Genomic DNA, 14,582 nt, shown 5'->3' on the forward strand with positions numbered 1-14,582 from the left:
GCGTGCGTCTCATAGGTCGAGCGTATTCGAAGCCGGATAAACCGTGAAAAATAAAGCGCGCGCACGTGGAAGACATGTACACGAGCCGGCATGTTTCTCGAGGGTGAGGAAGGGCGAAAAGAGAACGGACGAGATCGGGTAAGTAACGCCCCCGTCCCTCGCGTTCTTCGGGAGCAGATGTTCCCGAGGACTACCGGGACTCTGCGCGCTTTGACTGACAGCTGAATGGCTCGGAAAGGACTGTGCGGATCTCGCTATCCGCGCTCCATGGTTCTAAATTTCGTGTGCGAGCGTTTACGACGTGTTCGCCGCCACAAAGGAGTGCTCCTCCTCGTCGAAATTGAAAATATCGTATCCGAGAGCGAAAGAAGTAGAGGAGAGAAAGAGAGAGAGAGAGAGAGAGAGAGAGAGAGAGAGACTAGAGAAAAAAGAAGCGAAACGCATATCTTTCCGTCTTAAAATAAAACGTTGCACAGGCAACGCGGCGGCTGCGGCTGCGTTACGACGTCGACCGCAAATGTCGCAACTAACAAGCGCATCCGTGTCCTCGATGTTCCCGTCAAGTCGACATCGGGAAGTGCGCGTCGGGTCCGGCCGTAGCACACGCAGAATTCCCCCGGCTTGTCGGAACGACCTCCTTTGTCCCGCGATGCTGCCGATAAAAGCGACATAATCGAGGGGTCGATACTCCGGGTTACGACGACGACGACGACGACGGTGGATCCGGAGGGTTCATTCGGCGCTCGCGCGACGCGCGATACGCGATCGTCACCGGCGACAACGAGACGTGGAGAGACGTCCGCCTGAGAAACGCGATCGTCGTCGTTGTCGTAGATCGCTCGTATCCGCCGATGCGTTCGCGCGTGTTCGCGCTCAGAGACGGATTCCTCCGCCGGTAGGTGGCTTATCTCCGCGGAATCGCGATCCAGAAGCATGTTAATAAGTCGACGTCGGCCACAACGAGCGATTGCTCGGCGGCCTCGTGAGAGGGTCGCGCAAACTTGCCCCGCCTCAGCCGCCACGGGGACGCGTTTAACGGCGGGATAGCCCCGGGGAAAGTCATGGACAGCGTAGGACATGGGCCGACGATAGCGACCGGAAATAGCCGGCACTATCAGCCGCTTCGCCGGATAGCGCGCCGTCACCGCAGAAAGAGTTCCAATCTTCTATTCAGCACGTTCTTCCTCGCCTCTCGCTCTTCCTGCTCCCGCCGGACTATTCTCCCTCCCTGCGCCCCTCCATACCCCTCCGTTCCTCCGTAACCCCTCGCCCTCCCGGCTCCTCTCTCTCTCTCTCTCTCTCTCTCTCTCCCGCCTCGCTCTCCTCTTCCTCCGTTTCTCGCCGGTGCGGCCGAGGTCGCCCGATACAACGTCGTCCCGCCGAGAATGGACTGGGGCCGTTTCCACGCCGAAAAAAGAAGCGCGAAAGGGTGGCAGAAGATGGCCGGAAGCGCGAAAGAAAGCAGATGCCCCGACAACCCCGACTTATCTGGCCGCGGCACCCTCCGGTCCTCCCCCGCTTGCTCCGCCCGCTCCTCCTCCTCCTCCTCCCAGCTTAGGAGTCTTCTCCTCTTCCTCCTGCTTCTCTCTTCGGTCTGGCGAACAGCTGGGATCTTCTCTTCCTCCGTCCGCCGGCTCGCTCGAACATGCACGTCGGGAGAACTCCCGCGGCTCCCAAGGATCCAAGGGGGGTGTTACCGCTCGCCGTCCCTTCACCTGTCGCCGCTGGTACTCGCGATCGCGTGTCTTGTTGCCGGTATCGAATGCCGATATCGCTCGCGCCGCGGCCACGAGAATCGGCACGAAGTTCCACGTTCTCCCAGGGTGGCAAATGTAAATCGCGCGTGTGACTCTGTTTTACTCGCCCCCTCCCCCGCGATCCCGCGAAAGCTCCGCGGGCTTAGCAAGAGGGACTTTGCACGTCGATTCTCTAAACTCGAAGCTCAGCACCGGCGAGGCCGACTTCCCTCTCGCCTCGCGCCTCCTTCGCCGTCCCCGGGCCCGCACCCCATTTCGCGGGGCGGTAAGTAGCTTGCGCTACTAGACGACGGTGGTCGCGGTGATACATCACGCGGGTGTCAACGAGTGTCCCTGCCGCTGTAATCTCGCATCCATCAAGTCCGCGCGCAGGACGACGAGGGGGTGGGCGGACGTACGACGGTTCCCCCTGATCGATGTCCATCGGCTCGGAGAAGCGACCTGGGGCCCTCACCTATGACCTCTTCTCTCTCTCCCTCTCTCTGCTTGTCGCGTCCCGCTCTCGCTCCTCTCTTTCTCTCCGAACGCGTCCGGGCAAAGAGTGGCCTTCGCCGAGCTCAATCGGTTTCCGCGCGCAACTCGATTTTCATTTATCTTCCCTCTGTCCGAAGGTCGCTGTCGTCATCCTTCGAACCGCACGGCCAGGATACAAAACTTCAGATTGCCGACTTATGCAGTTCGTGCCGAAAAAAATGAACGTAAATTGCCCCTGTTATGACTGCTCTTTAACTGCTCGGTCACGTAGAAGCAGGTATCTACTCGATGACAAAGATCTTAAGCTGCGGCTTAAATTGTTCTTGGAGAGGTGAGCCGACCGGTTAAAATAACTCGTCGAAACGAGAATCACGTTTCTCGCCGGGGCATCGTGTGAATAGTTTGCGCGATCCGGTCCTGGTTCTGCTAATTACCGGTTAATTTTCCACTCGAACATCCGAACGATCCATAAAGTCGGGGATTACCGACTGGGGTTGTTGGGTCGGCATAGGGATTATACCTTGCTTCTCTCATGAGGGATCGGACTACGCGATCCTTCGACGGGAAATTCCTCGAGCGTCTTGTTGTTTATGCCTCCGCGTTCTTATCCTAATCGTATCTCCGAGTTCTCGTGCTACGCGATACACGCAAAAGTGCAAATGCAAGGGAACGCTCCACTCAGCTGGACACTAAAATAACGTTCAAATTAACGGAGAAGACGCCCCTTTGTCTTTGAGAGAGTTCCTGCGCCTCCGTGGATTAGAAATTCAACCTTTCGAGCGCATGATATCCTGGCGCTCGTGGAATATATATTCTAATGCGATATTGAACGTTGCTCTCGATTCATTCGCCTGAGAATCAGAGGACCTCAGTTTCTTCGGCCAAAGTCGCTGAGTCACGCCGGTGCTGGAATCGATATCAGAACGTCGCGTCGCGCCGCGACGGATTCGCGCTCGATAATATTAACGGCTGTGCAACGCATTATATATACATACATATATATATTTCTTTTTTTACTTTTTTTCCTCCACGCAAACCCCAATGAACTTTTATGGCTGCTGTTTACGCGGAAAAATCACGCGGCAGCGCACGTCGGCGACCGCGTTCGTAACGCAGCCGTCAGTTACAGCGAATAAATTACGTCGCACCGGGGGGAACCCGGGCGGTGTATATTGCTCACAAATGGTATCTGGATAATTCGACGTGGTGGCGAATCGACGTCGAATCGCTTTATTGCGGACTGGTTTGCAAACACAGTGCCGGGCGCGGCGCGGTGCGGCGCGGCGCGGACCCGAGAGAGCACCGTAGCCCCGTTCTCCCCCTTCTTCCTTCTCTCTCTCTCTCTCTCTCTCTCTCTCTCTCTCTCTCTCCCTCTCTCTCGTGATTAATGGCCGAGGGTGCGCGCAGCCACAGAGAGAGAGAGAGAGAGAGAGAGAGAGAGAGAGAGAGAGAGAGAGAGAGAGAGAGAGAGAGTGGTAGTCCAGAAATTAAGCGCGGAAAAAACAGATCGTACCTCTCGTTACGGGCGCGCGCGATCTCCGCTCCGCTTCTCCGTCAGGCTGCCGATGAATAGTCCTCTACGCGGGCGAACGCGGTACTGTCTAGTGAACCATTTCCGCCCCGCTCCTCGCTTCTCTTGTTAATTAACCGGAAAATTATTCCGACCACTCGGCGGCCGAAGGTCTTGTATCTTCGGCGCTCGAAACGCGATTCCTCCGACACACTGCGTCCCGCCTATCGCCGCCGCCGCCCCCATTGTAATTCCTTCTCTTGTTTTCTTTCTGTGTTGTCCCTTTTTTCCCCTTTTTTTATTTTCGCTAAACGAAAATTGCGCGAAACAATCGCGAATGAGCGTGCGAATGACCGTGTTCGCCGGCCTCGGGATCGCGTTGAAAAGCGCGACGCCGCGCTCTCGCCGGCCGACCAGCGGCCGAAAAATCGACGCGCAAGCGTCGTTCTGCCCCTCTCTTGACCCTGAATTATTCAACGACTCGAAGACCCGGCGAGGACTTCATAAAAATTGCACGCGTCGTGATTGCCGTGGTTCAGAGTCAACGGACACAGGCGAGAAAGAGAGAGAGAGAGAGAGAGAGAGAGATGCGGAGCAGGGACGGAGGTGAAAGAGAAGGATAGACCTTTAAAATTTGCCTACCGATCCCCCGAAGGGACACGACGCCATCTTTCTCCCTAGGTGGTATCGTAGTATATTTCCCTCTCTCTCTCTCTCTCTTTCTCTCTTTCTCTTTTTTCTCTATTTTAATCTACCATATATAAACATCACCAAGTCGATTCCATCGAGTTAACTCTGGTTTGCAATAAGATTGACCGACAGGTTCGTCATCTGGCAATAATGTTCTATGTTGGCTTTAAACGCTTTTAGATATGCTCAGCTCGTAATCCAAAGGTGAGGGTTTGTTATTGGAATTTTCACTGTTAGGTTCGCAGGAATTATAGAAATTCTTCAACATCAGTAAGAGCATGTAGCGCTCCAAACCTTTCGCTAAAACGCTTTTCGAGATTATCTAGCGAGAGATATCACGCTTTCTGGGCTATCACTCATGGCCCTTGTAAAAGCGACAACTTTATAAATATTTTGCTCTTTCCTTTCTCTTATTTTATCTTACCAGCAAAACAGGCAACGTTTATCGAATGTAATATATACCCCCTAAGGATCGGATGAACGTTCGTTATGGTTGGGAAGTTAGGTTAAAGTCTCCAGCGGGTAAAAGGGTCAGATTTGAGAAAGATATTCGTCGGAAAATATGTTTAGCACCATATTTTACCCATCTTGAACGATCTACTCGAACTTGTTACTTCTCGCTCAAATAACGAGCTGTCACAGTTTGAGTTATATTTTTCACCAAGCGTTAAAGAAAGCTTCCGCTTCTTTGGAATCCGCATTTATCACTTCTCTCGTGTAGATGCATCATGCATGTGCAAACTTTTTGTGGAAGTAACGATCGGATTCGTGTTAATGTTACGCGGGAAGGATATAATTGCGGAGAACTATATATATATATATATATTAGGTTGTTCGGAAAGTTCGTTTCAAATTTCGCGCGCTCCACATTTCTATGTAATCAGTAAGAACGAGGGCGCTCTAAACGATTTTATGTTTGTCAACAAACATTCCCGGATCTATGAGCCCGCTAAGGAAACTTCGCAAATCTTCCTAAGTGCAACTATTTCGTCAGAAATCAGTTTGAAAAATGGAGAACCAAAAAGTCCATTTTCGTCATGTGATGCTATATTGCTTTAAACGTGGCTTCACGGCTTCGCAGACCCTGAATGAGATGTTCTCAGTATATGGAGATGCCTGCGTCACTCACCAGACAGTTCGAGAATGGTATCGAAGATTCGAAGCTGGCGATTTCAACATGGAAGATCAAGCTCGCTCAGGCCGGTTAGCCTCAGGAGGTTGATGAAACGCTTCTTATGGATCTCGTGCACGAAAATCCTCGAGTGACAGTTAGAGAACTCACCGACACTCTGCACAAGTCTGTTTCCACCGTGCATGACCATCTGAAGAAGCTAGGATTCTCAAGTCGACTGGATGTGTGGGTGCCACACGAAATGAATGAACGGCAGTTGCTGGAACGTGTGAACGTCTGCGATATGCTGCTTCAACGGCACCAAAAAGAACTGTTCTTGAAGAGAATCATAACAGGCGATGAAAGTTGGATCCTATATAATTATGTTAGCCGCAAGAGGTCGTGGGGAACCAGCGGCGTGTCTACGCAAACAGTGGCCAAGCCGGGGCTTCACGCGAAAAAGGTTCTTCTGGGTATCTAATGGGATTTTAAGGGCGTGGTATATTATGAGCTTCTTCAACCAAACGAAACCATCAACGCGGCGAAGTACAGCCTTCAACTGGACGAACTGAAGACTGCCATCGCACGGAAGCGCCCTGAATTGGCCAACAGGTGTGGAATTGTTTTCCATCATGATAACGCCAGACCTTACGTCGCAATGCCTATCGTAAGGAAGCTGTTAGACTTCGAATGGGACGTTCTTCCTCATCCTCCATATTCTCCCGACCCTGCCCCATCTGACTACTATCTATTTCTTTCTTTAAAAAATTTTCTTCGGGACAAAAAATTCGAGTCTTTGAAAGTCCTCAAAAGTCATCTTGATAAATTCTTCGCCAATAAGAAACCTTTATTTTGGAGCAAAGGCATCATGCAGCTTCCTGAAAGATGGGCCAAGGTCGTTGAACAAAACGGTACATATTTGCTTCAATAAAGTTCCTCTTTGTGCAAAATATTGCGCTCTTAATTTATTTCAAAAATTTGAAACGAACTTTCCGAACAACCTAATATATATATTTAACGAAGATCCTGCTGCAAAATTCCTGGTCCGCTCAAGTGACAATAAAGGGTCTTGAAGAGCCTACATCTGGAGGAACAATATATATATAAAAAAAAAAAGAACACATTTATTCAGTCGAATTGCTTTCACGCAAGGCTGCAATTTTTATGAAAATGTACACGGAGAAAAATGTTTGGGCGAACGGATAATTTTTCTGGTGAAATATGAACGATTCGGAAATTCCGATCGAAAATACCAGAATTCTGTTTAAGCCGACGAGAAATCTGGATAATTTAGATTCTGAACTCTGACAACAGCGGAACGTGATTTCTATATCGTTTATATTTCACATCGGGGGAGATTTTGCATTCAACCGAATATTTTTTTCCCGTGTATACTTCCCAAGTAGGAAAAAAATTTTTTCTCAATATAAAAATAACGCGGGAATAATATCTCATTAGCGCGCTCACCGGATAAATACTTTATATTTTTCGGATATTTTCCTCTCGTGGGCTGTAATTGATTTGAGAGTCTGAATATGAAAAAATTCATTACCGGCACGAAGGAAAACAATACTGTGTTAGAGTCCTTGCCGAGCGAAAATAACTCGTGCGTAACGGTGACAACGACGCTGCTAGTACCCCGCGTTGCACCCCGACGCCGCCCTGCGAAAATCCCCGGCGCAAAAAGAGGAATAATAATTAAGAGATACACACATTCGCCGCGTGCATTTGCCGGGTCGTGCGGAGCCGGCAGCTTTTTGGGACTGACATCGCGACTCGCGCGGTACGCGAATGCGCACGCGACAATGGGTGTGTTTGCGCGCGATATAACGTCAGTCACATTAATCGCATCGCCGTCGCGTTCTCGCAGAGCACCAAAATCATTTTCGCGACGTCTCTCGTCTTTTTCACCCGCTCCCTTCCTCCCCTTCGTCCTTCTCCCCCTGTCCCCTTAGCTCCCTCCGTGGATGTGGGTCTCGGCGGGCTCTTACAAAGAGAGCCCGAGCTCCGGCGCGCTCTCCTTCGCAAATTCCGCCACGTCGACCAGGCGAATTTCCGCCGTAAAACTAACCGTCGACCGCGGGTCTCGACGAGAAATGTCCCGGCTGACGTATAATCGATCAGGCCGAAACACCCCCCTTGTCGCCGATCCCTTAAATCCGCCCACCTATCACTTGGCGGTATGTAAAGGGTGTGTTTAGAATCCGACCGGGAGCGGGAGGGGGGAGGGCCTCTTTAGAATGGTACTCGCCCGGCGATTCGTAACAGTCGTGACCGCGTACTCTCGGCATAATGCAGGAATCGTGTTCCGCATCCGGAAGTACCGCGCGGAATGGATGCTCGCCCGGCACGCGGACGCCCTTTGAAAAACTGGCCGCCAAGCAAACATCTTCGGGAAATATATCGGGACAGACACCTCGGCCATATTTAACGTCCGCGCCGGACGAGGTCACGCGTTATTCCGCGCGCGGTATCGCGCGGAATCGCGCGGTGCGCGGCCTCATAATAATTAACGAACCAAGTCCCAGCCGACCGGCCGATGACGATGCGAGTCGCATCGTCATTCGTGAGAGACAACGGAAACTCGCAATGGGCGTCGATGATGCCGGGCTACGCGCGAATTTCGACACAAGAGGATATTTCTGCCGGCGTGTTTCCGTAAGACACCCACCTTAGATGGCGTTTTGTTGCAATGCGATATACAGGGTGTCCGATAGTTGAGCAACGTAAGGCTTGCGTACACACCCAGTAGATCTCCATCGAACTGAATGATAAGGTACAATTAGTGTTTTGCGGATTCTTGCAGTAGTCTTTAGGGACTTGTTAAAAAAACATCAACGAACGAGTGAATGAAAGAAAGAAACCCGCGAGATGCGCAAGTCGCGGTTTCTGCAACGGAGAATTTTCCGGTTGAACGACGATGGATAAAATGGTACGAAGAGCGTCTTTATCATCTTTTTTATCACCTGGTCTTCGATTTCTTCACATTTGGACATTTCTCCGTTCTCATGTGAAAAGCAGCGGCAATAGCGTAACTCGAAGGAAATTCCAAGTTGTAAAATACTTTCCTGACCGTCTCATTATTGCAATCGCGAACCATTTCGGGAGTCAAAGTTCAAAATTCATGACGAAGAGGAGTACGACGACGATACGGCGATGTTTCTACGCGGCACACCGAATCTTTGTTCGGCGCATCGAACGAGGGACCGAGAAGGGGGTGGCGGAGCCTCTCACCCTTGCCCTCGACCTCTCCCCTCAAGGGTAATAAAACGGCAATTTAATTCGTACACTTGATAAACGCCGTCTGCGCGAGCGAGCGAGCGAGCGAGCGAGCGAAACGCCTGCGAGATCGGCGAGAGGTAAACGAGCGAGCGAGCGAAAACGGGGAGGGCTTATTTTGCAAATCATCGCCTCGGCGATAATAAAGCGCGCGCCTGGAGAAACAAGGAGCAAAATAAAGGCGCGGACGTGAGCGATGACGAAACGCGGGCCCGCGTTTCACGAGGATAATGATAAACTGCCGGCGTCAGAGTTAAACGATCGATTATTTCGTCGTGGAAAGATGCGCGCATCCACGGCACAAGTGATGGAGCGCGCACAATAAATCCGCGAGGCCGAGAAAAGCGCGCGCAGCCGCTCCGCGCTCGATGCCCGTCGGGCCGGGGGGAGGGGGGGGAGGGGAGCGCGTTTCGTCAAAGTAATCGCGCCAAGAACGACGAGGGGGACGTTCCATTGTCGGGGTGTCGATAATTACGAAGGACTTGATAACGGATATTTTCGGACGAGCGCGCCTCCGGCGCGGCGGCCGCGCAGCGGCGGAACACAAACATCGCGACTCTGCCTCTCTCTCTCTCTCTCTCTCTCTCTCTCTCTCGCTTCTCTCGTCAATTAATCGTCGTCGGACAATTTCACGGTGAACAGATGGGCGGTACGAGTGTAATTGTAGAGCGTGACTTGAGATTGAGCGATCTATGAGGAGGGCTCGCGAGCGAGCCACGTCGCCACGTTCGAGCCGAAGCTACGTTTTCACGAGCAAGCAAGCATCTTGGCGCCTCTCGAGTGCAATCCCAGCTCGCTGGAAAGCCGCGAGCGAGCGTCGAGGGCCATCGCGCTACCGCCGCGGAACTGGGCATTCCATCGCGAACGCATTGAGAACCCATGGCTGCGTCCGGCTTGCCCGCGACGGAGAGGGGTTGAAACGAAGGCAAAGGGGGGTTTCCAGGGGGCTGCTCGCAGGGTGGTTAGTGGCATTCATCGCGATGCAGATGGTTTCCACCCCTCGCGTCGGCACGAGCGAGAGCGACAGCGAGCGAGCGAGCGAGAGAGAGAGAGAGAGAGAGAGAGAGAGAGAGAGAGAGAGAGAGAGAGAGAGAGAGAGAGTGTGTGTGTGGGGGAGAGAGAAGGAGAAAACGAGAGAGAGAGAGGGGGGGGAGCGAGGGAGAGAGAATTCACCGGCGATGCTGCTGCTACTGCTGCGGCTGCTGTTGCTGTTGCTGTTGCTGTTGCTGCGTGTGCGTGCACGCGCTTTTTCCTGCGCGCGTCCCTCTGTGCCTTTGGCCTCTCCATAACTACCTACCTACCTACCTACCTATCCGCTCTCCCCCTCCCCCCTCTTCTCCCTCATTCTCTCACGATGCACGCACACGTGCGTATGGTCGTCCAATCGCCGGTGCGTGTTTCCTCATTCCCTCCGCGGCCGGCGTGGACACGCGGTGTTGCGTGTGCGTGTAGGCGAGATTGCGTCCAACGTGCGTAATGGTGCGTGCGTGCGTGCGTGCATGCGTGCGCGCGCGCTTTGCGGTTCTTTCTTTCCAATTTTTTCCTCCTCTTTTCGCCGGCTCCGCCGACGAAGGAAGAGGGACCCGCGTAGTTAACCGACGCGAGAGAAGACACGCCGCGCCGCGCCGCGTCGGCCAAAGTTGCCTCGTATTTCCCGATTCGGAAAAGTCCCCGCGAGAGTCAGGTGGGGCATTATATTGTTCCTCGCGATTCCCGGCCGGCGTCTCCGGCCGGTGGATGTCGGCGTTTGACGATTACAGCCGATCTCACACGCACGATTTCGCCCGGATCACAACACAGAAGCGTATCTCGCGGAATAAAGCGCGAACGTCGTCTCGGATTTAATTCTCCTTTACGATCGAATCCCATTGCGTCCTCCCCGCGTCTCTCCCTTCCACGGCCTACAACCCCACCTCCTCTCTCTCTCTCTCTCTCTCTCTCTCTCTCTCCTACTTGGCTCGTGAGCTTATATTGTATATACCTCGGGAGGGTAGAGCCCGGTTCCCTGTATTTACCTGTCACCTCGATGACGATCGTGACGAGGGTACTACGCGTACCCTTCGTCCTTGACGCTGCTCGAGGTACACGTCCAGACGTCTCGCCGGGAGCTCATGATTCGCGCGCACGGTTTTTCGCGACCTCGCTCGCTCGCGCGCGAGGAAGTCGCGATGTTAATGAGCTCGTCTTTAAGACGACTAATGGGAGCTCACGCGAGCCTCGTCGACTGCGAGCTGCCGACCTTCTTCATTAGCGCTGACTGTATTACGAATATGCATGTGTGTACGCAGATACTACTCGAGCCTTTGGGATGTCCTTCTGGATGCCTTCTGGATAAGCCGGTTATGATGAAAATCAGCCGACTACCTAGACGCACCGTGGCTAACGTGCGAGAGACGGACGGAAACGCCGGAGACGAAATCGACCGACGCGAAGGCAGTTTTTGCGGTGATAATTAACAACAGATGGCCGTCGAGCATTAACCGCTTATCAAGCGCAATTTCCTTTTGGCTTCGAGTAGTTAAGTGTATTATAAAGATACCGGCTGCGCTTACTTTTAATCGGCGCTAGCGAAATCGCGCGCGAATAATCCGTTTTAATTAGCCCGATGCGAAAGCCGTAAGAGAGCAATTAAAATCAATACCTATAAACACCGAATCGACGATCTTGCCTCGCCGAGAAGCAGAGGACGAGAAGGAGGTGAGCGAGAGAGAGAGAGAGAGAGAGAGAGAGAGAGAGAGAGAGAGAGAGGGAGGGAGGGAGGGAGAAAAAGCGAGCTTCGGTAAACAGCAATCAATTATCCGACGCGAGTTCGCGGTCCGTACGTAAATTATCTCGTTCTCGCTCGTGCTCGGCGGGGCGCGGGAAATCGTCACATTTTTCACGGAGATTAATCGAGTCGACAAACGAGTTCGATCGATGAATAATCGATTCGGGGAGGCGCGATAAATCGGCTCCCGCGGGCCCCGGTGGTTAGCTACCGATTCCACACGCGATTTGCATACGCAGGAACGTGTCGCGGTACCGACGACACCGGTACCGGGGACCCACCTTCAATTGTCATGAAAATGTCTCGAAAACGTGTCGCCGGCTCGCCAATGACGCGCGCTGCTTGAGCTCCGCGTAATACGATGGCGAGAAGGGAAAGAGAGAGAGAGAGAGAGAGAGAGAGAGCAGCGTGCGACAGAGGAAGAACGAAAGAAAGAAAGAAAGAAAGAAAGGGGGCGAGAGGGAAGGAGTCGGGCGAGCCCGGGCGACAGAAGGTGGGGGGGATACCACGAGACACGAAAATTGGCATAAATGAGATTGATACGACTTTAAGTTACTCCACGTGTGAGAGGCTCGTCGCTCGTCGAGATTCTGGTCCCGCCACTCGTCACGCCACTTTGCGCGCGCTCGCGCTCGCACTTCGCGTCCTCCTCGTGAAGGAAAGCTCCACGAGCGGCGAGCGACGAGCTCTCGACGACGACGAGCCGGGGACGCCCGGCCAGGTACGCCCCTGCCGTTGACCGACGTACGTGTCGCTCGTTTCAATAACGATTTGCAGCAGGAAACCCGTTCGGCGGAAAGTGACGTTGAGAAAGAGACAGAGTGAGAGAGAGAGAGAGAGAGAGAGAGAGAGAGAGAGAGAGAGAGAGAGAGAGAGAGAGAGAGAGCGCACGCGAGGGAAAGAGACGCAGAGAGATCCGGAGAACTAACCGGGTAGCCCAGAGACGAGTTGAAGTTGATTCGGTGTCGACCTATTTAGGGCTGCAGCTCGATTGCCGTGCCGCGATGAACGAGAGTGCCGTGCTTTTCTCTTGATTCCCCCGACGTGCCCGACGGTGTGAATGCCGTCTCGCGACAGGTGGCATTTGTACGTTCCACGTACAAATCGTAGAAATCTTATCGGAGCGCTTATCGCGAGGGATCTCGTAAAAATGTCAAGTATATCGGTCATGCTGCGAGGAGACTACCGGTAGTTCGACCTTGTCGCGGCGCGATCGCTGCAACCTTGCCTTGTTTGACTAGCATCCGAGAAAGTACACCGTGAAAAATTTATCTCGTTACGCTTCGTCAAAGTTTTACTGCGCCGAAGGGTCGTAAAGAAGAGTCTTCGCGGGTGGTCCCTCTCGCGCACGCCATTGTGTTATTATGTATTTCGTAAAACTCGTCACTTGGCACGCGAGGTGACTCAAGTAGCGGCTCGCCGACTTGCATCGCCACGCACCGGTTCCTGTAGTTTCTGATTAATGCAATCATTCGGAAGTCGGCGATAAGAAACGCCCTGGCGAGGCAAAAACTTGGGAGAATCACTTGCCGAGAGGATCGTTGGCAGTTGCTTCTTCTAATATATGGTAGAGCCTTTCCAGAGCGGATCCGCCGCCGAGACCCAGTTTTTTTTTTATCGAGAATTTTCACGGACGTTTTTCCGACGAAACCGTCACCGTCACTGGACAGCCCCGAGAGGGGCTCCCAAGGGGTTCCCAAAGCTAGGCAAGGTCCGTGAAAAACTCGTCCTTACGTTTCATGTTTCTTTTCTCTTATTTGACCAAGATTGCAAACAGTCCTATAGAAAATGTCACTCGGCTTCGTCACATTAAATCATGTTCTTTTTTTGGACGAGAAGACTATCGCGTGCTTTCTTTCTCGAGCTAACTCATCGCTTATACTCATCGCGCAGTTTTCGCTAACAATAAGATTCAAAGGTAGTCGTAGCGTGATAGGTTGTATCTGCCGCTAAGTGCGGCGTTACGATGTTTGTGCAGAAAGGTTCTATGAAACCATTGTAGCTGCGTCGCACACTGAGGTCCAACAAAACGTTAACACCCGAGGTAAACCGAAACTGATGATTCGCTTTAATTCGGCAGTCCACTTTGACAGTTTAATGTACATCACATGTCATACATATCACGTTAACCCGTAACACCGTATTATTTTGCAAGTCGCACGATGGAAACGATTGGACAAAGAACGTCGGTCTGCTGAAGGTCAATGTTTTACCAAACGCGAAAGCGGACTTGATAAAGAACGGATTCGTGCGTGCACGGAAATGCGAGAATTCGCTTTGACGATCGCTTTCAGATCCTGCGCGCGAGCTCGCAGCGATTTCGGAGCGGCGCAAAAAGGCAGCGCCCAAGATGCTCCCACGGGTGGCGAGAGGTGCGCAGTGGCCTCATCATGGCGGTGGCATCATCGTGGTGGTGACGGGAGCTCGCGAGCGCGCGGAATCTGGGAGCGGCGGCGTGTAGAACAAGTAATAAAATAATTTTAACGACCGGCTTGAATTATGCGCGTGGTACAAATAATAATATCTGCCCGGCACGCATGCCCGCAATAAATATCGAAGGGGTCCCCTCCGGCTCCCTCCCCCTCTCTCTCTCTCTCTCTCTCTCTCTCCCTGTCTCTCTCTCTGTCTATCCCTCTTTCTTTCGGTCTCTCCCCTCCTCGCCGCCGCCCCCCGCTGGCGATCCAGGAACCCTCGAGCGTACCCTCTTCACGGTGTACCTCGATGAGGCCAGCCTCGGCTACTACGTGCAGGCACAGGCCCCGAGTGCACCGAGAGGGGGGACTCTGCGAAAAGGGGCCCGACCTGGTCGCAGTGATTCTCCGTTGCCATCGTCGTAGCGTGGCGACGCAACGGCGATAACGTGGGAATAGCATGTAAACGACGAGAGCATGATTCGTTCTCGTTCTATCATTCGCTCTTAAGGACCTGAGTCACGTTTGAGGAATTTAGAGATAAGGATTACAATTTTTCTCTCTTACCTCGATCGGGATGGAA

General features: G+C 52.7%; 1 protein-coding gene across 1 annotated transcript in view; it reads left to right on the plus strand.

Annotated features, from left to right (window-relative positions):
- LOC112588206 (uncharacterized) overlaps positions 1-11,536 on the plus strand; it is a 262,479-nt gene extending 250,943 nt beyond the window's left edge. The window contains exon 7 of the mRNA XM_025297210.1: positions 11,110-11,536. Coding sequence (XP_025152995.1) covers positions 11,110-11,277 — 168 coding nt within the window. The 3' untranslated portion in view covers positions 11,278-11,536. The remainder of the gene's footprint in view (positions 1-11,109) is intronic.
- Positions 11,537-14,582: the final 3,046 nt, after the last annotated feature.

This window comes from Harpegnathos saltator, unplaced genomic scaffold (assembly GCF_003227715.2).
Source record: "Harpegnathos saltator strain DR-91 unplaced genomic scaffold, Hsal_v8.6 scaffold173, whole genome shotgun sequence".
NCBI classification, from domain to species: Eukaryota; Metazoa; Arthropoda; class Insecta; order Hymenoptera; family Formicidae; genus Harpegnathos; species Harpegnathos saltator.